Source organism: Brachyhypopomus gauderio, chromosome 11 (genome assembly GCF_052324685.1).
Source record: "Brachyhypopomus gauderio isolate BG-103 chromosome 11, BGAUD_0.2, whole genome shotgun sequence".
NCBI classification, from domain to species: Eukaryota; Metazoa; Chordata; class Actinopteri; order Gymnotiformes; family Hypopomidae; genus Brachyhypopomus; species Brachyhypopomus gauderio.
The window spans coordinates 9,797,394-9,822,995 of NC_135221.1; the positions used below are offsets into that span (position 1 = coordinate 9,797,394).

Below are 25,602 nucleotides of genomic sequence, written 5' to 3' on the forward strand. Positions count from 1 at the left end.
GCAGTCGTTTACACTGTATATTTACCACCTTCCTGCTGCCATCAACATGCTCACCTCTATTGTCAGGAATCACCTCGTTTCACTGGTGCAAATTCACAATTATGTTGTAGCGAGGTGTGGAATTGCATCATATAGCTTAACCTACTGGTCGGTACATTTTTACAGTCCAATCATTAGGTTATCAGAATAATTATATATCTAATCATATACTGTATAAAACCTTATGTCTTGCATCGCTGGTTGGCCTTTTTATTATATATGAAGTCATGAGAATTATAAATGCATTTTCACCATGAGATCAAAGGGCCCTGGTCAGTCTGGGGCATAATGACACACTGGTCCAATCAGGACAGCCACATAAATCATGGGGCCTTTGTTTAATCATTATTCAGGCAATAAGTGAGCGGGAATGGAGCAAAAAGGGGAAAAGAAGAATTTATACAGTCAGATCTCAAGGTGCATCGCAGTGAGGATCAAATCCAAACTGCCACTGCAATCAATAAAGATATTATTAATATGTTTGAATCTATGAATCTATACTGAATCTATGATGAATACAGAGTTAACTTCATTCACTGTGTGTGGAGAGGGGGTTAGACAGACAGACAGACAGACAGACCGACAGAGAGACAGAATGAGAAAATGAGAGGGAGAGAATGAAACTAGGTTATCCTCTTTCTTCCTGCAGGGTGTTAAGCTTGACCATAGCTCAAGAACATGTTCCAAAGAGGTGCAATGCATGCACACACACACACACACACACACACACACACACACACACACACACACACACACACACACACACACACAAACATACACAAACACACACACACACACATATACACACACATATACACAAACACTCTCTCTCTCTCTCTCTCTCTCTCTCTCTCTCTCTCTCTCTCTCTCTCTCTCTCTCTCTCTCTCTCTCTCTCTCTCTCTAATAAGACAACATCTCTCCTGCATGTCCGTCTCCCACACATGTTCACATAATCACACACAAACACACAGACCGACCTTAACATCTCTTTGTCCTGCAAGTACCTCACATGGCCACACAGTTCTCTGCTTTGGAACTCTAGAAATAAACACTGGGCCCCCTGGATGTTCCCAGAAACTCACACACTAGCCTCTGCTCTGATAGCTGCATGATGTGTTGTCTGCAGAGTCACAGAGAGGCATGGTGAATAGCAAAAGAGAGGTCACACAGCCTTATTTTAACTGCAAATTAGGCCAAGCCTCAAAGGCCTTCTTAGAGGAGGAGGAGGAATGACACTGTGTGTGTAAAAGGCCTACATGATCGTAGATATGTGTTAAATAGCTGGGGCTAAACGTTTCACAATTCTGCTCCGCTTACTTCCATGTTTATGCAAATATGTTAATGTCAGTGTATGACGTGAGGGGAGCAGTGTGAATTATTCCTAGACTCAGTTGAAGTCATGACACTTGCTCTCCTCTGTCTGCGTTCGAGATAATCTCTCACCTTATGTACTGTGTTCTGGAAATGCAGAGCTGCACTGCACTGTGTCTGAATTGTTTTTCGCTCACTAAGTTCAAACTGTGCTCAACGAGTGTCCTTTAACCCCGCTCACGTATGGGGATGAGTGGTGGATGATGGCGACCCATGGGGGAACCTTCTTAAAGCCCCCCAGTAGGGTTGCATGTTCAGCCTGCAAGTGTTAATTAGCTTTTCCTCTATCGTGGTTGCCATCGAACACTGCACCCAAGAGAGCCCCGCAAACAGCAATGCCAACTGCAGTGGATGACAGCTAGGAAAGCAAACATACTGTTCCTCCCAGGATGGCTGTCCGTGCCCCACCCTGGGGGCACACACACACACACACACACACACACACACACACACACACACACACTCACACACACACACACACACACACACACACACACACACACACACACACACACACACACACTCACACACACAATTTGCACATTCCTCCAAAGGCTTTGCCCCGTCCCAGGTGCACTGAAATCTGCGAAACAGCATGCAGTCTGTCCCACTTACTGTACGGTGCAACTGTACCTGTGAAGGTGAGCGTGCGAGTGTGCTCACGCGCGAGTGTGCGCGTGTGTTTGCGTTTGTTGTGAGCCCGTTGCGACAAAGTCTGACCCATTTGAACGTAGAGTGTTGCGTTTCCACGCTCGGACTTGCGTTTCATGATGGCAGTGGCACACTTATCTCCATATAAATTACAGGAGAATCGAGTGTCCAGTTCATTTGGGAAACACTAGTGACAGCACTAAACGAAAGCCACACTAATAAATTCCTACAAGTGCTCTTTCGAATTTACACCTTGTGTGAATATCAATTAACACTATTTCTGTAAAGTTCGCAAAGCCCGTCATGGCACGTCTAATATTCTTTACAGTTCATACCAAGGGGACCGAGGTGTGGTGCACGTCGACCCTGGTGTCGAGGCTGAACCCTTAGTAGAAGATGTCCAAACATTTGGACGTGTCGTCAGCCGCACAAGTTCGCTCTGCTCCGCGTCCTTCTCGCCGCTGCGCGAAGCTCTGCGTGCGTCGCGCCGTGGACGCGCAGCCCAGTTTTGGCACTGAGGATTTCGTGTTGCGAGCCAGCGCTGCATCTCCGTTTTGTCGCTTTTCCCGACGCGACCCGTTGCCCTAAGGGAACGCTTTTACACATGGGTTTGGTAGCAACAGAGTTGTGATTTTGGATGTACACGTCGGGCGAAGAGATGGGTCTCTAGACGGATGTTTGGCTGACATTCTTTCTTTGTCAATCAAAAGATTTCAGGCGATGGTGGGGCGCGTTTTGCGCGGAACACATCTGCCCCTTTTCGGCTGTAATCTTTCCCCGGGACGAGACGTTTGGCGCGGGGAAATGTGAAGAAGCCTAAAGTATGGCATGCAAAGATGGTTCCTGCCAAGAAGGAGATGGTGCACCCCACTTATATTTCGACTCTCTTCTACTTTCTCTGTCTGACGGCTTGGTGAGTTCCAAGGATCCATCCTCTACGCTCTTACCTGCGGTTCCGACACCAGTCCAACCTCGTGGTGTCTACATTGCGGCGTTAATGTTCCAATATCAAGCGCAGTTTGAGTTTCAGCTTAATTTTGATTGTGATTTTAAAAACTGTGTAAATAAGATATCCTGTTCATTTTCATTTGCGTACAAATTGATGTGAATCAGAGTTATTTTGCTGTGTGTTGTTTTCAGCATAAAAAGAATATCTGGACAGATAAAGAAGGATGATAGATTATACCCAGAAAATTTCACCCGTATATTAGACCGACTCCTAGATGGCTACGACAACAGACTTCGACCTGGATTCGGCGGTACGTACAAAAGCTAAATCGCAGTGTAACAAATTTTTAAGTTATTATCGGTACTCTAATTGAGTTTTTCACTGCGCAAAAGTGAAGTTTCCTAAGAATATTTATCTATAATGAGCATCCCCACTTTCTTTGCCTGCCTAGGGGTGATTATTGCGTTTTGGGTCGCGTCTTGTGAGGGTAGAGGTGTGGGTTCACTCCGAGCTGGAACCCCTCTCCTCCCACCACGCACTCTTCCTCCGGTCTCCGTCTCTCCGTTAGATCGGTGCCTCCGAATATCTAATGGAGTTTCGTTATGTAATGGGGCGGAGGAAGGCGCTTAAATACACTTTAAGTAGGAATAGTTTAGATATGTTTTTGCTTAAACGGCTGTGCGTAAAAAATGGCATTCGCAATTTAGAAAAAAATACTTATCAGCATATGTTGTAGGAAACCGCAGTTCTACTCATTTTTGCTCATACTGTGATCACTTCTTGTGTCCAGTCAGTACTGAGGTTTTGACTACTAATTATTTGTATATATTTTGGTTACCTCCGTTATCTACAACTAGTGATTATAGTTAACTTAAACTACAGCCTAAGTTTTAAACTCCCTTTCCTGCAAAACAGCGGTCAGTGTAGGCTGCATTGGTAACGATCCAAACCGGATGCGGGTCGATTGGTAACGAGCTGTAACGAGGCCTTACGGATGTGCTTTTTACGTAACTTCTCCGAAGAGGCAGCGTATCACCCCAAATAGCACTCCCACCTGCACTTATCAAGTGCACTTCCTTGGCGCTGGAGGGGCGTGCAGAGGGTGCAATGCAGTTAACGCGCGTGATCTTTCTCATCGCTTGCTTGTGTCATGTGGTGACAGTTAACATCGGTGCGTTTTATAAGTATGTTATAACTGACGTGCTAGTCCCGTTTGTCTGTGTTGAGAGTTCCGTACAGTGCAGTAACGACAGGGAAGAGGAAGTGTGTTCGGCAACGCAGCAAGACTCTCTCTTCATCAAGAGCCACATATTCAGGACATGTCTGAGATCAGTGGAAGGGGATATTTTGGGAAGGGCTTAAATCTTGAATTGAATCAGGTGCAATTGCTGGTGCTGATTTGGCTCCAAACTTGGCAGCAGAATATAAGTGGATTTTTTTAATCTGTTTCCGTTTAGAACATTCAGATGGAGGGTTAATCTGAGGCAGCATATGCCTGATGCACCCATAAACCGAAACATTATCTATCTGTTTGGCATTCCAAATCAGCCCACCCCCTAATGTCTAGAACCGAACGAGCACTCCACTCCAAGAACATGTACAGATAGATCAAAGATGCATCATTCATTATGTTCCACGTCTGAGAAAGGAGAGAATTAACATCAGAGGCTTTTATGTGGATGGCAGGTTCAAAGCCTCCGTTAGTGATTTCAGGACAGCCATGTGGCAAAGCAACAAAGAAGCGGTTGCACTAAATGTTCGAGAACAGCACACGCAGAGATGTGAGATGCTTTGCCCTCTTGAAACACAGACTGAGCCTTGGACACAAGAGGCAGTGACGTGAAGATGCATTTTTAAAACCCCTGAATATTTTCTAGGTCCACTATTTATGTTATATGCACATAAACACAGCAGGCGGAAGGTAGGACACAAGTGTGATTATTACAGAAAACCCAAAAATCACTGTCATTACACACAGCAGACGTTACATATACAAAAAAATTCATAGGACAGCCAACGGTCTTGAAAAACAAGGAACTGGAAAGCTAAGATCAATTGACGTGATTAGATATGTGTGTGAACAGCTAGAGCAAATCTTAATGAGGCAGTTATGACTCGCAAGCTCAAAGTAGCCAGACCTGGAATAAAGCCTTTCACAAAGCAGTCTGTAGCTGTGAATAGATCTAAGATTCTACTAATAGATCTAAGATTCCACTAATAGATCTAAGATTCCACTAATATATCTAAGATTCCACTAATAGATCTAAGATTCCACTAATAGATCTAAGACTGCATTGATTGTTGTTGCTTGTTTTTACGTAATTGGCTTTACTACAGTGAAGCCGTATTCTGCAGTAACTCGTTCAGAGTGAATAACTTTTAGCCCAGAGCTGTTGAAATGAGGCCCTCAAATCCAAAATATGATTGTAAATTTATTATCACTATGGGCTGATTTATGCCATGAAACAGTTTTGCAAGCCATAGCCCATAAGATTGAAGCACTTGAACATTGGAACTTGAGTTTATCGGAGAATTAATGAGGTGCCCATTCCTCAACAGGTCCGGTGACTGAGGTGAAGACAGATATCTATGTAACCAGTTTTGGCCCAGTGTCTGATGTGGAAATGGTATGTACAAAATATGATTGTGTGTGTGTGTGTGTGTGTGTGTGTGTGTGTGTGTGTGTGTGTGTGTGTGTGTGTGTGTGTGCACGTGTTGATTCATGTTCATCTTAAAAATAACTAGGCTGCTTTTTCTGCTGATATCTGATATGCTCTGTATGCATCAAACCTGGACTATGACACATCACCTGTCATGTAGACATGATGTGTAATGAAACGGATTCACATGCTGCCTGCAGCTAACCAACAGGCCAACAGGTACCATGACAGTCAGCAGTTACTGGTGAAGATGCTGGAATAGTGCCCTGAAGTGTTTATACACCTCCAGTGACGATTTTGCAGTTCTCCTTATGTGCATTAGCTATAACAAAACACATCAAATTGAGTTATTCAGAGAAGAAACTGCAGTCATATTTAGAGACTGCTGTTCATTGTTATTCATCGATCATAAGGAATCAGGTAACACCTTCCTTTACATTATTGCTGTGGCATTTGCTGTTAAAGCCTGTATGGGCATTCGTGATTGGAGAGGTCGCTAGAATCAAAGGAGGCTCTGGCTCCCCCTGTTTCAGGAATACACGATGGACGTGTTTTTTCGGCAGACCTGGATCGACCGCAGACTGAGGTATGAGGGGCCAGTGGAGATCCTTCGGCTGAACAACCTGATGGTGACCAAAGTGTGGACTCCTGACACGTTCTTCAGGAACGGCAAAAGATCGGTGGCCCATAACATGACTGCCCCCAACAAACTCTTCCGTATCATGAGGAACGGAACAATACTGTATACCATGAGGTACAATCACATGCAGACTGAAATGAACATCAGCAATTCTTTTAGGGGTTCAAACATCTTTCTGACATTGTATGTGTGTGTGTGTGTGTGTGTGTGTGTGTGTTTGTGTGTGTGTGTGTGTGTGTTATTATACAGGCTGACGATTAGTGCAGAGTGTCCAATGAAGCTGGTGGATTTTCCAATGGATGGCCATTCCTGTCCTCTCAAATTTGGCAGCTGTAAGTTTGCTGTAGTGCAGTGGGTGTGCAGTGTTACTGATAATGAATCATCTGACCTTGTCCACTATGTTCAGTAAAGTCGAGGCAAACAAAGCTAATTATTTTTAGAATCAACATCACAATTTACAGTAAATATTTAAAATATCATGTGCAAACGGCAACATAAATATCACCAAAATAATTCAGGTGTTCAGTGATTAATGTATAAAGCCAAATATCTATTTGAAATCTGTGGTAAAAAGCTGACAAACACCCACAGGATGACATCCTTTAGAGAGTGAGAGTAAGGGCGAACGAGAACACTCTGTAGCTTCAAAACCTCTGTGAGCTCCCCGTCCTTGAGAGGAAGACTGCTTCTAATTGGAGGGAGGGAAAAGACTTCTCTTAGGGAGGATCAGACCAAAAGTTGCTTAAGTAGAAAAGTTGTGCTTTGGGTATGGCTTCCTTTGCAGGATGTGACGTCCCCGAAAATATTTCTCTCGCTGCTCAAAAGTAAATGGACAGTTCTGTAGTGCTTCACATTTGAATACACTAATTAAATGTAGAGGCAAACTACCTTGTTTGGTAGCGCTGTACCTCCAGAGATGCCCACATGCAGGGACATGAGACAGGTTCACCAGGAAGGAGGAATAATTACTGTTCCCACTGCAAAAGCGAGTAAATACCAAATGAGATCTGCTCAAAACGGAACAAAGAATCATTATATCAGCAACAGCCCTCATGACGGTCAGTCAGCAAAACGAAAACGCTAAAAAGAAGAAGGAGAGGGAAAATTCATTTCCCCTGGAATAATCTGTGGTTGGTGCCCAGCGTGGGGCTTTTATCATCGCAAGCTGACAGATTTAGAGATAGAATCAGTTGAGGAGATGGGGAAGGGAAAACTCGACTCGAGAGAAGGGTTTTCAGAACCTCCTCCCCCCGCCCGAGCCTTTAGAGAGTGACATTGTGGAGGAGAAGGTGTGATTTCTTGGGTGGTGAAGGTGGGGTTAAGAGATGGCCTTGGCTTTGGGGGAAAAGTTGGCCTCAGCCGTCTGTGTCGGCGGGCCTGCGGGCATGCGGGCCAGTAGACAGCCCAAGAGCTGAGGGAGTCTGGAGGAGACGAGAAGGTCGCCACGGTTCCCTGTGTTGCCCTGGGACACCAGCGGTCTATTCAAGCATTGCTATCCTTCACCTTTGTCATTCTATTCTCTCCTTTCTCCATTCTTCTGGGGTTTATGTGTTGCTTTTGTTTCTCTGGTTGCCATGGTCTCTCATTCCCGATTACTTCTCAAAGTCTGATTACCTTCTCTTACAACTTATTGTTCTCCTAAACCCCTGCTCAGACACACACACACACACACACACACACACACTAGAGTACACGCACCTCCATGGTGGTGAGTGTTTTGCTCCGATTTCGCACTTTTTCGGCTCTGTAGCGCAGAGAGAAAGAGGAAGTGGAGAGATGGAGAGACAAAGAGAGATGGAGAGATCAAAAAAGGAGAGATGGTCTCAAAGGAGGACAGGAGAACTGGGACCATGGAAACTGGCATGCCCATCAGATCCAGCCCCTCACCACATGACCACACCTTCAGTTGGCTGTTGGTAGTTAGAGCCGCACCCCAGCGGGTCTCCTTACTCCTGGAGAACTCCTGTTTGTGACCAGCACGCAGAACGGTGATCCTCACTGTGTAGAGACAGCTGCAAGACACAGTGTGAAGCCGCGTGTGTGACGTCCCTGCCTGGGTTAGAGTGCTGACGCACACACTGTGGATGGGACACAGCGGCGCGCAGACAGTAAACGACCACGTCCTGAAACCATCACGCGTGCTTAACACTGACATAAATACATCGCAGCACACTTTGATATCGTCTGGCATGCTTAGAAGCTTCTGGCCTTTGTCACCCCCCCTTCCCTACACTCACACAGACCACTGTCTCTTCTCCTCATTCGCTCCACTCATTTCTCATCCTCGTTCTCATTGGCCCGTTGTCCCTCACACTGTGCCCGTCCCCGGATGCCCTCATCATGACTGTGCGCTGTCTCTCAGACGCTTACCCTAAGACGGAGATGATCTACACGTGGACCAAAGGGCCGAAGCACTCGGTGGAAGTTCCTCCTGAATCCTCCAGTCTCGTGCAGTACGATCTGATTGGACAAACCGTTTCCAGTGAAACCATCAAGTCTATCACAGGTACAGACGTTTGACTTTCTGCTGCAAAAGAAATGCACAGTTCAACGTGCATTCGTAGTGGCTTTGTTGAAGGTGGTGATTATAGGCCTTGAGGTTGCTACATTCTCTCTTTATCTCTGTAAAGGATATAATTTCATAAATTACTACATATGTTATACATTAGTGGAAGAAATAATCTGAGGTTATTTAATTACATAGGCCTTTCATCAATGTGTAAATTGTACCTTTATGGTCACAACAGTGAATTCATCCACATCTTTCTAAACACCATATGAGGAAAAATATAAATTCATACCATAAAGTCATGTAGATGATTCTACAGTAAATGGTAATGGTAAATTTAAGATTTATTGCAGACCTCTGTCTAACCACATACTTCAGTCCAGCCGCTTGGTTGGAACAATAGTTACATTAGGTAATGCAATAATTTGTGATATTCTTTGCTTGTTTATTTATTTGGGGGGGGGGGGGTGTCACATTACAGCCCTCTAAAGCTCTAAACCTTCAGACCTTATGCACACAATCTATCACTCTGCTAATGACTTCTGTTGATTATAATCAACAATTACTAATATCACAATAGTACATTTATATTTCTTTTATTGATTGGAATGTGAAGTATTAATGTATATGGGTAAGATTGTTTTTATTGAGCATTTTAAACTTGTACTATTGTAGTTATTATTATTAAATTTAAATTTTTGTATCCATGAACCATAACTGTAACTATAACACTAAACAGTATAACACATAACTGTAAATGAAATTGGTGAACACACTAGATTTTATTGCAATGTACAATTGAACATTTCAGCAGTTTGTGTTTGATGTGTACCCATTTCTGTGGTTATCATATATTTGCTTTAGTTCAGCAAATGTACATGTTTCCAGCACTAACACTCAGATCAGCCTCTTGGGTTCAACTCTTTCAGGTGAATATGTCGTTATGACTGTCTACTTCCACTTGAAACGGAAAATGGGCTACTTTATGATTCAGACATACATTCCTTGCATCATGACAGTAATCCTTTCCCAAGTGTCCTTTTGGATAAACAAGGAATCTGTGCCAGCCAGAACTGTCTTCGGTGAGTATCACTCACAAAACTTCAACAATATTCCAAGTTTTTCTCTCAGTTCCATAAACATTTCATTCTTGTATTCTCATGCATATTCATTCAAACGCAGAAGAGGAATGGATTTGAGAGAGAAGTGTTACTGCCCTTTTTCACTCACGTACACTATCTCATGCTCTAATGACTGTTCATGTGTTCTTAAGCTAAAAAAGGTATGTCTATAGACTTGAAAAGTCTCTCTCTTATCCCCCCTCTCTCTCTCTCTTCTCTCACTCTCTCACTTTCACACACAGTCTCACTGGCTCACATACACACACACACACACACACACACACACACACACACACACACACACACACACACACACACACACACACACACACACCTCCTGTTTCTTGCTAAACTTTACCTGGGGCAACAGAGAAGCTGAGAATAGCACGCTCTCATTCTTTGATGGGCGAGTGTTGCATGGCCCCTCCCCCCTCCCTTGTCTGCTCGCAGTGCGGTGTGTTTGGGAGTGAGGCCAGCCGGGCAGGCTCACGAGTCTGGCACCAACGTGTGCTTACTGACACCTGCGTGAGACTAAGGGCAGCGTTTAGAGACAGCGCTAAGGGGCGGGACCCGAAGCACGTGGCCGTCTCGGCCTGTCGCGGGGGCACTCGGTGGCAGCTCGTAGCTTTTCTCCCACCCGGTTTGCTTCGGGTTTTCTCAGTGCGTTGCAAACTTCTCCTGCAATCATTTATTGCATCGAGTCTCCAAAGGTCCCTTAAGAAGGAAGTACAAGGAATTCTTCATAGGACAAGGCCGTTTGGGAGCCGTTTAATCACGTGCCATTAGCGAGTGGTGTAAACGCGGAGGGAGGGTGGGTTTGCACGCGCGCTCCTACGCACCGAATCTGCGTGTAGCAGCTCTCCTCGCCTTCAGCTCTGCTGCGGATGATTCTGAGCGGTGAGCTCTTCTACGGCCGTGCCAGGACACGCCCCCGTGACCTTCTGTACCGCCATCTATGTGAGGTCAGTGGACGACGATACTGACGGCTCCCGGGGAAGACGGGTTGCGTGGCGGAGAGCGAGATCGAGGTTCTGTGGGTCTGCAGCACCAGAACATGTGCGGGGCCTCTGGCCAAACGAGGCCCGTGACACACTGACGAGCCTTCTGCACGTGGCAAACACGAGTGTGGGAAACTTCCAGAGAGAGAAGGAGGCGGTAGATGAAGACGATAATTAGCCAGTGCAGTGTGAAGCAGTCCAGTGCACACGCCTTTACACTGTGCCTGTGTTCATTTGAAACGGCCAATTTAATAAGCCAGTTGGCTGACGAAAACGCATTTTGTAAGTGAGCAAGAAAGGTTTTTTGGTGTGTGTGCGTGTGTGTGTGTGCGTGTGTGTGTGCGTGTGTGTGTGTGTGTGTGTGTGTGTGTGTGTGTGTTTTTTGAGGGGGGGTTGGATGGTTATGTATGTTCTTGGGTCTCTAAATATGTTTTGTGGTCTGTGTGTTCATGTGCATGAATATCATACCAGAGCCTCTGCCTACTGACTAATTTTTTCAAATTTGCGTGTGTCTATTTGTGTGTGTTTGTGTGTGTGTGTGTGTGTGTGTGTGTAGGAGGAAGGGGGGAGTGCTGGCTCCCTTTGTGTTTGTGTGTGTATATTTGTGTGTAGGAGGAAGAGGAGGAGGGGTATGTTGGCTGACTTTTTGTATGTGTGTGTGTGTGTGCGTGCGTGTGTGTGTGTGTGCGTGCATGTGTGTTCTGGCACCCGTGTGTGAGTGTGTGTTTGTGTATGTGTGTGTGCGCATGTTTGCAAGTGAGTATGCATGTGTGCATACGTGCACACACGCATGTGTGTGTGTTTGAGTGTGTGTGTGTCAGTGTGTGTTTGTGACTCAAAGTCTGGCACGCTCAATGCTTGATGCCAGGGTTCTGTTCAGGGAGATATACTCTTCCAACTTTTTAATTTTAATTAAGAATGAATTAGGGGCGCCACCTTGTGGTTTTAGATCTTTGCTGCATGTTATTTTTGCATGTCATCTGGCGCAGTGAATCTGTCCACAGTCTGGGCCGTTTTAAAATTCCTTAATACTCTAGGTTATTTTATTCAAGAGTACTATCTGCTATAAGCAGGCACCTTCATTAAATACCGCATTTTCCGTCCTCATGGTGACTTTGGCCCCGGTCCCTATCCCATCATTCCTGGCATCGCTCCCTGTTAGTGTTGAGTGCATCTGTTCACGTTCACCCCCATTGTGTCCAAGTGTGTCCCTGCGATCAGATGTCTGAACGGGCTCCGAAGAGCCGGTCCGGCCCAAAGGCAGAGATAGCAAAGATGTCAGAAGAACATCAACACTGAAGCTCTCGAGCTCCTTTAGCAGCATCCAGACCATAAGGCAGAGGCTTACGCAACGTGAACACAGTCAAAGGAAGTGCTCCTGCAAGCCGCAGTGAGGAACAGAACTGGATGACTCTGAGTTTTTTTTTATTATTGGGTGATGGACAAGGACAATTGTGGCAAGATTTCTTGCTACTGAGGTGATCCAGAAGGAAAGGTGCTTTGCATGTGCAGTATTTAAATTACAGCTGAATGCTCTTCAGTGTTGCTGAATTAAAGATCTTCTAATGAATGCAGAGCTCTGTCAGACCCAGGGGGCTGGAGTGTTACAACGTCCGTCCTGTTGTGTCAGGAAATATTGGGAAACATAAGAGTCTTATATAATTTAAATCAGACTCTTTAGGAGGACAGGTAACCCTGTTTAATTCCCATTGACTCCAATGGTTTAATCTATGTGTTGGATATTTTATCACCACCATTGACCATAACCATCACAAGCCCACTAACACCTCGCCTTTCTACAAACACCTTTTCTCATGATCTTATCCAAATTTCAATGACGTCCATTTTGTTTGTCACCACATGTGGTTCTACTGATCTTCAGGTATCACCACGGTCCTCACCATGACCACCCTGAGCATCAGCGCACGCCACTCGCTGCCCAAGGTCTCCTACGCCACGGCTATGGACTGGTTCATCGCCGTCTGCTTCGCCTTCGTCTTCTCCGCCCTGATCGAGTTCGCCGCCGTCAACTACTTCACCAACGTGCAGGCGGAGCGGGCCAAGAGGAAGCAGGCCGCCGCCAGCAGCTCTGCAGACACTGGGAGCTCCGCACCATCCAGCAAGAGCAAAGACACAGAGGAAGTTCTGCAGGTGGGTGTAGTGACCATCACCGTCATCACCACCATCACCATTATCACCGTCATCACCACCATCACCATTATCACCGTCATCACCACCATCACCATTATCACCGTCATCACCACCATCACCATTATTACCGTCATCACCACCATCACCATTATTACCGTCATCACCACCATCACCGTCATCACCACCATCACCATTATCACCATCATCACCACCATCACCATTATTACCGTCATCACCACCATCACCATTATCACCGTCATCACCACCATCACCATCATCATCACCATCACCATTATTACCGTCATCACCACCATCACCGTCATCACCGTCATCACCACCATCACCGTCATCACCACCATCACCACCATCACCGTCATCACCGTCATCACCATCATCACCGTCATCACCACCATCACCATCATCATCACCATCACCATTATTACCGTCATCACCACCATCACCATCATCACCGTCATCACCACCATCACCATCATCACCACCATCACCATTATTACCGTCATCACCACCATCACCATCATCACCGTCATCACCACCATCACCGTCATCACCACCATCACCATCATCACCGTCATCACCATCATCACCACCATCACCATTATCACCGTCATCACCACCATCACCGTCATCACCACCATCACCATTATCACCGTCATCACCACCATCACCACCATCACCGTCATCACTACCATCACCGTCATCACTACCATCACCACCATCACTGTCATCACCATTATCACCGTCATCACCACCATCACCGTCATCACCACCATCACCATTATCATCACCATTATCACCGTCATCACCACCATCACCGTCATCATCACCATCATCACCACCATCACTGTTATCATCACCATCACCGTCATCACTGCCATCACGGTCACCGCCGTTATCACTGTCATCATTGTCACCGCCATTATCACTGTCATCACCGTTATCACTGTCATCACCACCATCACTGTCATCACCACCATCACTGTCATCACCACCATCACTGTCATCACTGTCATCACCGTCATCACCGTTATCACCATCATCACCATCATCACCATTCATTCGTCCACCATATTGGGATAGTGCCTATGTTTGATGTCATTTATCGGGTAAATAAATACTTCATGGTTTGTCTGGCTTTCCCTTGAAATCAGTAAGAGGTCAAAAGTCCAAGATTGTTCCAGCTGAATGGTTTCACAATGAAGATAGATTAGATCATTAAATGCAGCAAGGACGAACTGGGTTGTGACTGTGAGCCTTCTGATGGTGTATAAGGAAAGCAGAGCAGCATGAGTGGATGAGAGGAATGATGGGATTCATCATGGTTTACTCCTTATTATATCACTGTAGAGATCATGTATGTGAGCTTACATCCAAGTTTACAAGTTGCACGCTCACAACTGCAGGACCCACCAGTTTTCAGTCTGACTCAAGGAAGCCTTTAAATAAATCGTGTTCTCCTCACAAATGTCTCTGCCAGTTTATTTAAGCATTGGAACCCAGTTTTCCAGATCCAAATTAAACCCAAGCCTAAACTAAAATATAATTTCAGTTGTGACTCACCATTGTCACTACAATTTGATACAACACCAGGGTTAATATATGTCTGGGATACAGACTCCTTCTCTCTCTCTCTCTCTCTCTCTCTCTCTCTCTCTCTCTCTCTCTCTCTCTCTCTCTCTCTCTCTCTCTCTCTCTCTCTCTCTCTCTCTCTCTCCATTATCACTCTCTATCTCTCTCTCTCCCATTATCACTCTCTATCTCTCTCTTCCTCCGTGAGAGCAATGCTTACATGTATGGTTCTGACCTAATCTGCCCTGTAGCATTCCACCTGACACGCCATGACAGTAAAGAACGCTAATGTCAGTAAATGTAAGCAAATGCCATCCTGTATAAGATTACATAGTGTGACTGTAAAATGTAGATTTTAACTGGGTGACCTGAGATGATGCAGTGTTGCTTTATGCTGTGTTTTTTCCCTCAAAGACAGAAATGGCGTGCTTTTATCACTGCTGTCTGGCCTCCTCCGAGAGCTTTATGACAAGAAAATCCCAGCAAGAAATGATGTGTGCCAGACGGTACTTTAGTGGACCACACGGACAGTGGATTAACGGGTTTCCATGGCAACATGCTCAGGGCACATCTGTATAGGTTTTTGCACTTTAAGCTCTCTTTCTCTCTGTTCCGTCTCTAACCCACCACACGGAGCACCAATTAAACATGTCTGCTGTTCTTGCTTCGGAGGATGCATTGGGAAAATATGAACAAATTGGACCAGTACATATGGGAAAAGAAACGTACACACACCGTGTATGTTCCATGGGTTTTCAGCAGTGGAGTGTACTATAGAGGCGTTGAGGCATCTAATAAAGACAGTAAATTCCAACCACCGACATTTATGTCATATTTGGAAATGCTGAGAGTAGCGTTCAGGTTGGTGGCCCGAGCATTTCTGCTCTCACACACTCACAGAAGTATCCCAAGGGTGTCCGGCGGCCATGAGGGGCCCCAAGGGTATCATCCAACAAGGGCATAAGCACACAAACGCACACACACACACACACACACGTGCTCACATACAGACGCACACACAGTTATGCGTAACAGCAACTAAATAAACAAGCATCCTAAGAAGGAAAATGTTGTACCTCATAAGAACCAGCCCAATGACTAAATATAATTCATGTTTTCTTCTTATTATAAAGACATTCCCTAAAGTGCTAAACACACACATACATACACACATGCGCGCACACACACACACACACACGCGCGCGCGCACACACACTGCAGTCATGCATTTCTCTCTATCTCTCTTCATGCAGTGTGATGTAAGCTGTGTAAGCTGTTTGGGTAGTACAGTTCCACACGCCTCCATCTTCCTCCCACAGACTGTACCGAAACACACAAAAAGCTTCCTACCAATGCATTAGCATGAAAAATCGGCCTGTGGATAGCTCTTCCTGGAAGTGATGCCTCACTAGAGACTGCAGAATCATTTGCAGTTGAATAAAAGTGAATCTTTTTTCATCATACATCTCACTTAACATCTTTAAATTAGCCAGCGAAGCACTGAGTATCTCAAATGTACCACAAAATGAGGTTATAAACCACCCTTTGGCTCTCAGTGTGGAACGCTAGGTTATAGATTATACCCTGCAATCTGAATAATAGATTATAGTGTTTCTTTTGGCAATATATTCTTTTAAATGTTTTAACAAGTGAGGCGTAATTTAAAATAACTTCAGATGCCCTCCATAAAAATATGATAGAGACCAAAACCAAATCACTCTCAGTTCTTTGATCATCTAAGACCATCTGAAGGGCTTAATATACCAATATTGCTGGTGCGATGAGAAGGTAGCGAGATTTCTGTTTTGTTTTCAAAGAAGCATTTCGTGGAACGATGCAGAGGAGGACCAAGCTAAACTTCTGACTTTGTTTCTCTGTTTTCACAGCAAATCACAGACACCAATGGCAACCTGCGTAAGCGAATCAACTCCACAGCTCAGCCCGAGTCCAAGAGCAGCCAAAGATCCGGCGTCTCCAGCAAGCCCTCCATGGCCGTGTCCAAACAGCCCCAGACAAGCCAATTATCACCCACCACTGGCACGACAAGCACCTCCTCCGGCCAATCGCGACTCTACCCCAAATCCTCCACTCAGTCCAGTGTGATTCCGGCAGCCTCCGCTTCTAAGACCACGCCCCCGGCTCCGCCCACCACACCAACCGACCCCGAGCGGTCGTCAGCCGTTACATCCACTGGCTCTGTCTCCCTTCACCACGTTTTAGGATCAAAGTTTGAGAACATCCAGAAAACGGAAAAGCCTTCGGGGTGTGTTCATCCTGCGGCTCCCGCAGCCGGAGGAACCAGCAAGATTGACAAATATGCACGCATCCTTTTCCCAGTTTCCTTTGGGGCATTTAACATGGTGTATTGGGTTGTGTACTTATCTAAAGACACCATGGAAGCACGAGGAGCCTAATCACACCTGACTTGATTTTGCAATATTTCCTAAAAGGATTGGGTCAAGCACATTCAAAATCATTACTAGGACCTTAAGCATAGTTCACAAAGTAAACAAGCAAAAAAAAGGCAAGTTGGATAAGCATCTCAGAAGAATTGGGAAACATAATTTAAGTGATTGTCAAAGAGTCCCTTCAGGCGGACGCATAGTAAAGGCATTCCTAGTCCTCGCACTCTCACCGGACTGGACCTTAAATGTATCTGGCACCTTCAAGTGGCTGTAAAACGCCAGACAAGTTTATTGTAGAACTCACAACTGCAGGGATATCGCCAGTGAAATTGAAAATAGAAACAGAAAAAGCAAAATCACCACCACTTAGTCTATTTTTGTATAGAGATGTTTTCTGAAGATTCACTTACTGAATGTGTTTCCTGGCTGGCTTCTTCACATCGATTTTTGGTTTGGGTTTATGTACGTGTAAACAGTCCGGCCAGTGGGACGTCCCGGCCAATGGGGATCCTCGTTGTTAGGAGGTGCTCTGTGTGGCCAGTGCTTGTCGAGAAGCGTGTAGGTGCATGGCTCATTGTGCTGTTTTTGAGACACGGGGAACGCACAACTTTCTGTTCTTTGTCTTTTTATTCCCCTTCTTCACGTAGGAATAATTACACTGCGTACTAAACAGATCGGTTCTTATAAACTCTTATCAACAGATCATCTCATACATGGTGAATGGTTGCTTTTTCCTATCCGGTTTTAGTTCCTCTGAAGTATGTTACTCTGATAGCAGTATGGATGATATGTGAGATTTTTTTTGAAAGCTAGGAAGAATGACTAATGCTAATGGTATTATCTGTTTGAATATTCATAGCACAGATTTAATGCACCATATGGTTTAAAACTTCATTATTCACAGAATGCTAATGTTCTTTACTGACATGCCCAAATTATCTTTCTGACATGACTGACTAGAATGACATAAATATCCATGGGAACTATCTACGTGACATTCTTTTTTAATTTTAGATTATTATGTAACATCAAGGCTTAATATTCGTAGATATCTCTGAGGAAATAGTCAGCTACCCCTGCTGTGATATAAGGACAGGATATTGTGGGTGGCCACATCATCTGAACACATGAGGGAAATGGAGTCGAACTTCTTCGGGGACATTAATGGAGGGATTTGATTGCTACGGGACTTCGACAAACTCTTTATGTGTTTTTTAAGGTCTGCAGTGGACTAGCCATAATGGCACTGTTTTATATTGTACCCACTGTCCAACTTTCCTTCTCCTTTATTTCACATCTATCTATCTATCTATCTATCTATATATATATATATATATATATATATATATATATATATATATATATATATATATATATATATATATATATATATATATATATATAATCACTCTCATCTCGGCAACCATAACTGTCTGAAATTAACATTTCAACAGTTTTTTTTCTCTATTGTTCTGTTTTCATTGTCATTTACATGTGCACATATGGCATTGAGATGACGGTGTTGTCCAGAGTGACGTATAGTAGTGCAGTGTCCTGGAGTAGATTAGATCTGGAACCCAAGGTAATCACGGTGTTGTAGAAAAGCCAGTACTGAGAGCAATACACATACACTGGCATCAGATCACATTAGTGAATTTGTTCACCAGGAACGAGACCACTGTAATTATTTGTCCCTAAACGATTAGGGCCCTGATTGGAAATCTGCAGTAGTAGGAAATGTGATAGCAGACCTGTGATTCTGTACTTCTACTGTTTGGAGATGAAAAAAAAAAAAAACTGATCGCACCACTAACATTTTAAGACCCCCAAACTTTCCAAAGGAATAGATGGTGTATACGTATGATATGAGTAGTATGGCCACGCCCACATTCAGACCCATGTACAGCGTACAGACCCATGGGTTACGGCAGGCCTGGAGTTACCACTGCAAACATCCACTACCTTCTCTCGTCCTCTAATTACAGCATTATTGATCACCCAGGCCGTTTAGCATCCTTCAGTCGATGGGATTAATCAAAACAAATAAATAAATCAATAAAGACGCTGGCCTTTGTCCATCACAAACCCATGAATCAGAGCAGGAGTGTGGGGCCTTTAGGCCTTTCTCCTTCATTAGAGGGAGGACCTTGGGAGTGAGAGGTTCCCCTGCGCTGAAAAGCTTTTACTTCTTCTTTCTGATATTTTCCCCTTGGTGCTGCTCTGTTTGAGTCACGGGCCTATAGGCTAAGCGCTAAGTGGGTGTTTAACCTAGTAGTGGAAGATCCCTTGGGGGGGGCTACACTGTTCCACATGCTTACCTCTGCTGGGGAAGTGTCACTTATACAAGGCACCTGGAGGCTTCTTACACTTCTACGCCCCTGCCTCGGCTTTCTGCTTCCCTCTTCATTTGTCATTTCTCCCTCTCTCTCTCTCTCTCTCTCTCTCTCTCTCTCTCTCTCTCTCTCTCTCTCTCTCTCTCTCCTTTCCTGTGTGTGTGTGTGTGTGTGTGTGTGTGTGTGTGTGTGTGTGTAAATAGAGGCCATTCTTTGTGTAGTTTATGGACAAAGCTATCAGTGGCCTGATGGAGCGGTCAGTGATCAAAATGTCTGCTGTTTCTGGCTTTCCCAGAAAGGCAGTTGAGTGTGAAATTGACTTTGTGCCCTCACTGTAACCCCTCCAAAGCGTGCGTACACACACGTGCACGTGCACGCACACACACACAAATACACATCTCCCACACGCACTTACGCATACAGACAAAAGCGCCCGTAGTCTCTCACTCACTGACACACTCTCATTAGCCTGCCAGCTTCAGGACGGGAGGCTTCCTCCCTCTCCCCCTCTTCTTGGCTGAGGGTCACACTGCGACCAGCCCTCCCTCGCCGGCCCAATCCCGGAGCTGGTAGCCTGGGGACCGTTGACGCCCACGCCGTCTCCCCTCGGCCCAACTCTCTTTATCTCACGCGCAGGCCTCACAGCAGAGCAGCTGCTTTCGGCTAATGCTTGACCTGACAGGTTGGAATATTTTACCCTAGCACGGCCCAATAAGAACCTCACCTCTGCCAGACGAACCCATGTGTGTGCTAATATGATAAACTGCTCCATTCAGCAGCTTGCCCTGTTTCCTTTTACTTTTAATAACCTTCCGTTCATATTTTTATTTATTTATTTATTTTCCCCCATACATCTGTCGCATAGATTCTATTATTATAGCCGATCGAACTGTTGAAGGACGCCAGAGATGCTGGCTGCAGGTTCTCAGAGGGAGGAGAGAGAGGTACAGAACTTCCACCACCACTGTCCAGGAGAACCAGAGTCCTGCAGCAGGCCCGTCTTCATTTAGGCAACGCACAAGCCACAAGTCAAACTGTGTTCACTGTCCCCGTGAGAAGAAATATCCAGCAAATATCCTAGGACTGCACCCAAAAAGATTCACGGGGAATAACCATTGCTGTACACGCTTGGGGACTTTCTTTTTGTGAGGTCGTGTTGTGACCAAGAGGAATGATATAACAGCTTCATGTATATAGTTGCATCATTAATCGAATGTCTTTGTAAAAAAAAAATGAATCATATACACTTTGTGTTTTGTAGTCAAAGGAATATGATTTACTGTTGCTCTATGCAAGGTAATCACCTTAGAAATGCCATATACAGTAGTGGTGCCTCACCCGGTTTATAAAGTTGAGGTGACCGTTCAAAGACTACAATAAACATGCCCGTTAGATACATATGCTCTGTGTTCACGTATTTTCAGCTTAATATTACAGTAAATGAAGTGAAGGAAGATAAATAATTAACAAATAAACAAAGAAGAATAAACAATGCCAATGGAAGAAGGTAAATATGCTGGAAACACTGAGTTATGGATTAAGAATTCTAACACTCTTATATCAAAGTTGACCTCGTGACCATTTTCATACATATTATACATTACATTTAACACAATATTTCATTCATGACACCATGTGCCTTGGAGACACAAACACATAGCGCTGGATTTTGGGGACGTTGCAGTGTATCATTAATACAGGATATTTTCTTTTAGTCAAGCAAACCTTTCCTATGAAAACATGGGATTTGAGGTCTCATTCCCCTTTTTGAGCTGTGCAATCAGACTCACTCCCGATATAGCAGCAATGTTCCGTCGAGCAGTGACATCGCTGCAGAACTGATGACACACTGTGGAGCTGCATACACACAGTGAAGCCTTTGCATTCATTAACCTCTTAAAACACATCCTGCTCTGAACTCTGGAGCTGCAGCGGCTACAGAAAAGCACCGCAAGCCCGTTCAGTCCTGATGGGGAACAACTGTCCTGTGCTCAGGAAGAAAATGGTGCAGGACAGAACAGTCAAGCCTCCTTCGTTTTTCATTTTTCTGACCTCTCTTATCTCTCTTTCTCTCTTCTCTCTCTCTCTCTCTCTCTCTCTCTCTCTCTCTCTCTCTCTCTCTCTCTCTGTCTCTTTGCTATCTTACCTCCTCTCTCTGTTCCTACTTCTCTCTCTCTCCTCTCTCTCCTACGCCCTCATTCAACCCTCTGAGTGTCTTAAAGTAAGTGCTTTAAATGTTGTGTGTTGCACTGAGGCTGACTGTAATACTGACTGCAGAAGAACCAATGTGCTATAACAAACGCAGAACAACATTTATAATAAATGCGAAGGGCTTCAGAGTTCTGCTGTTCTTCAAGATCACCCAAAATTTTTGTTCAAAGCTCATTTATTTGCATGGCTGACATAAGCTCCCCAATGTATGAATATGCAATATTGTCAGGCAGAAATGTAGATAATCAGATGTGTGTGGGAACACTAGGTCAAAGTGCCTGCTGGGTTTTCAGAAGTCAGGTTTCTAGATGTAAGAGCTTTGTATAATGTAGAAAAATGATCATTGGTGCAATACAGCAATAATGATAAAAATACTTTAGGCTGTGGCTACAACAGAACTATTTTGACGATAACAGATATCTGTAAAATTGGTTTTATTTAAGCCATTAGATTTCTGTAATTTAAAATCTGTATAAATAGTTATTCAGATGTGATTTCTTAAGGGGCGTACTCTAGGCTTTTAGCCTTTATGTGGACTCTCATAATTAGCTGAGTGTGAGAGATGGGTAAGCCTTTTCTCTTCCAATTTATGTTTTAAACCTTAACTCATATAGTTACTGTTTCCTCCTTCAGGTTATGATTTGCACATATCCACAAATGGGCTAAGCACTTGTGCTGATCATGCAGTGCTAATACAGTACACACGTGCATGTACAGATGCGTGAGTACAGCCCACACATCCCACATGTGCACACACAGGTGCATGATCACATCCCACATGTGCACACACAGGTGCATGATCACATCCCACATGTGCACACACAGATGCATGATCACATCCCACATGTGCACACATACATGCATGATCACATCCTACATGTGCACACACAGGTGCATGATCACATCCCACATGTGCACACACAGATGCATGATCACATCCCACATGTGCACACACAGATGCATGATCACATCCCACATGTGCACACACAAATGCATGATCCCATCCCACATGTGCACACACAAATGCATGATCACATCCCACATGTGCACACACAGATGCATGATCACATTCCACATGTGCACACACAGATGCATGATCACATCCCACATGTGCACACACAGATGCATGATCACATCCCACATGTGCACACATACATGCATGATCACATCCCACATGTGCACACATACATGCATGATCACATCCCACATGTGCACACATACATGCATGATCACATCCCACATGTGCACACACAGATGCATGATCACATCCCACATGTGCACACATACATGCATGATCACATCTCACATGTGCACACACAGATGCATGATCACATCCCACATGTGCACACATACATGCATGATCACATCCCACATGTGCACACATACATGCATGATCACATCCCACATGTGCACACACAGGTGCATGATCACATCCCACATGTGCGCACACACAGGTGCATGATCGCATCCCACATGTGCACACACACATGCATGATCACATCCCACATGTGCACACACAGGTGCATGATCACATTCCTCATGTGCACACATACATGCATGATCACATCCCACATGTGCACATACAGATGCATGATCACATCCTACATGTGCACACACAGGTGTATGATCACATCCCACATGTGCACACAGATGCATGATCACATCCCACATGTGCACACACAGATGCATGATCACATCCCATATGTGCACACAGATGCATGATCACATCCCACATGTGCACACAGATGCATGATCACGTCCTACATGTGCACACAGATGCATGATCACATCCTACATGTGTACACAGATGCATGATCACATCCCACATGTGCACACAGATGCATGATCACATCCTACATGTGCACACAGATGCATGATCACATCCTACATGTGCACACAGATGCATGATCACATCCCACATGTGCACACACAGATGCATGATCACATCCCACATGTGCACACACACATGCATGATCACATCCCACATGTGCAGACATGTGCATGATCACATCCCACATGTGCACACATACATGCATGATCACATCCCACATGTGCACACACAGATGCATGATCACATCCCACATTTGCACACACAGGTGTATGATCACATCCCACATGTGCACACAGATGCATGATCACATCCTACATGTGCACACACAGGTGCATGATCACATCCTACATGTTCACACACACATGCATGATCACATCCTACATGTGCACACACAGGTGCATGATCACATCCTACATGTGCACACACACATGCATGATCACATCCTACATGTGCACACACAGATGCATGATCACATCCCACATGTGCACACACAGGTGCATGATCACATCCCACATGTGTGCACACACAGGTGCATGATCACATCCCACATGTGCACACACACATGCATGATCACATCCCACATGTGCACACACAGGTGCATGATCACATTCCACATGTGCACACATACATGCATGATCACATCCCACATGTGCACACACAGATGCATGATCACATCCTACATGTGCACACACAGGTGTATGATCACATCCCACATGTGCACACAGATGCATGATCACATCCCACATGTGCACACACAGATGCATGATCACATCCCACATGTGCACACACAGATGCATGATCACATCCCACATGTGCACACAGATGCATGATCACATCCCACATGTGCACACAGATGCATGATCACATCCTACATGTGCACACAGATGCATGATCACATCCTACATGTGCACACAGATGCATGATCACATCCCACATGTGCACACAGATGCATGATCACATCCTACATGTGCACACAGATGCATGATCACATCCTACATGTGCACACAGATGCATGATCACATCCCACATGTGCACACACAGATGCATGATCACATCCCACATGTGCACACATACATGCATGATCACATCCCACATGTGCACACACAGATGCATGATCACATCCCACATGTGCACACACAGATGCATGATCACATCCCACATGTGCACACACACATGCATGATCACATCCCACATGTGCAGACATGTGCATGATCACATCCCACATGTGCACACATACATGCATGATCACATCCCACATGTGCACACACAGATGCATGATCACATCCCACATTTGCACACACAGGTGTATGATCACATCCCACATGTGCACACAGATGCATGATCACATCCTACATGTGCACACACAGGTGCATGATCACATCCTACATGTGCACACACACATGCATGATCACATCCTACATGTGCACACACAGGTGCATGATCACATCCTACATGTGCACACACACATGCATGATCACATCCTACATGTGCACACACAGATGCATGATCACATCCCACATGTGCACACACAGGTGCATGATCACATCCCACATGTGCACACACAGGTGCATGATCACATCCCACATGTGCACACACACATGCATGATCACATCCCACATGTGCACACACAGGTGCATGTCTACTGCACTCCCTTCCCACCACCAGCACCCACATACACACAGTTTCTTAGGAATGCCTAGATTTTCTTGCCTCTATTACACATGCATGTGTGCGCACCTACACACACACACACACACACACACACACACACACACACACACACACAAACATACACACACCTTTATAAGTCCTATGGAACAGAACATGCATTTGTTCTAATCAACATGATTTGGAATAATTACCATCCAAATATAGAAAAATGGGAATCAGAAAGAATGTTCTTGCTATTTTATATAGTTTGGCAACATATTCACCTGACATCATACTGTGTGATGGATGTGGTAAGCATATAGAAATGTTTAGATATGTTACTGAAATTCATTGTGTTAACTGGAGTTTACAATAGATTTTGCATTAGAAGTCCAGAATCTTCTGCTTTGATCTTTTAATTTGTTGGTTCAGTTCTCTCTCTCTATTTGTGTGTGTGTGTGTGTGTGTGTGTGTGTGTGTGTGTGTGTGTGTGTG

The 25,602-nt window shown here is 44.8% G+C and overlaps 1 protein-coding gene across 5 annotated transcripts; it reads left to right on the forward strand.

The window, feature by feature from the left end:
• Positions 1-2,275: 2,275 nt before the first annotated feature.
• Positions 2,276-18,068, forward strand: gabra4 (gamma-aminobutyric acid type A receptor subunit alpha4). Of its 5 annotated transcripts, none has more exons than XM_077021813.1 (9): positions 2,276-2,975; positions 3,203-3,321; positions 5,571-5,638; positions 6,205-6,425; positions 6,561-6,643; positions 8,674-8,817; positions 9,750-9,902; positions 12,822-13,090; positions 15,092-16,550. In XM_077021813.1, the coding sequence occupies exons 1-9, from the start codon at positions 2,899-2,901 to the stop codon at positions 15,254-15,256; spliced, it is 1,299 nt and encodes a 432-aa protein (XP_076877928.1). In that variant the 5' UTR covers positions 2,276-2,898; the 3' UTR covers positions 15,257-16,550. The 5 variants fall into 5 exon arrangements, with proteins under 5 accessions (XP_076877928.1, XP_076877929.1, XP_076877927.1 ...); XM_077021814.1 differs by lacking the exon at positions 15,092-16,550 and adding an exon at positions 14,260-15,085 and having other exon boundaries at positions 2,278-2,975; XM_077021812.1 differs by lacking the exon at positions 15,092-16,550 and adding an exon at positions 16,564-18,068 and having other exon boundaries at positions 2,279-2,975; positions 9,840-9,902.
• Positions 18,069-25,602: the final 7,534 nt, after the last annotated feature.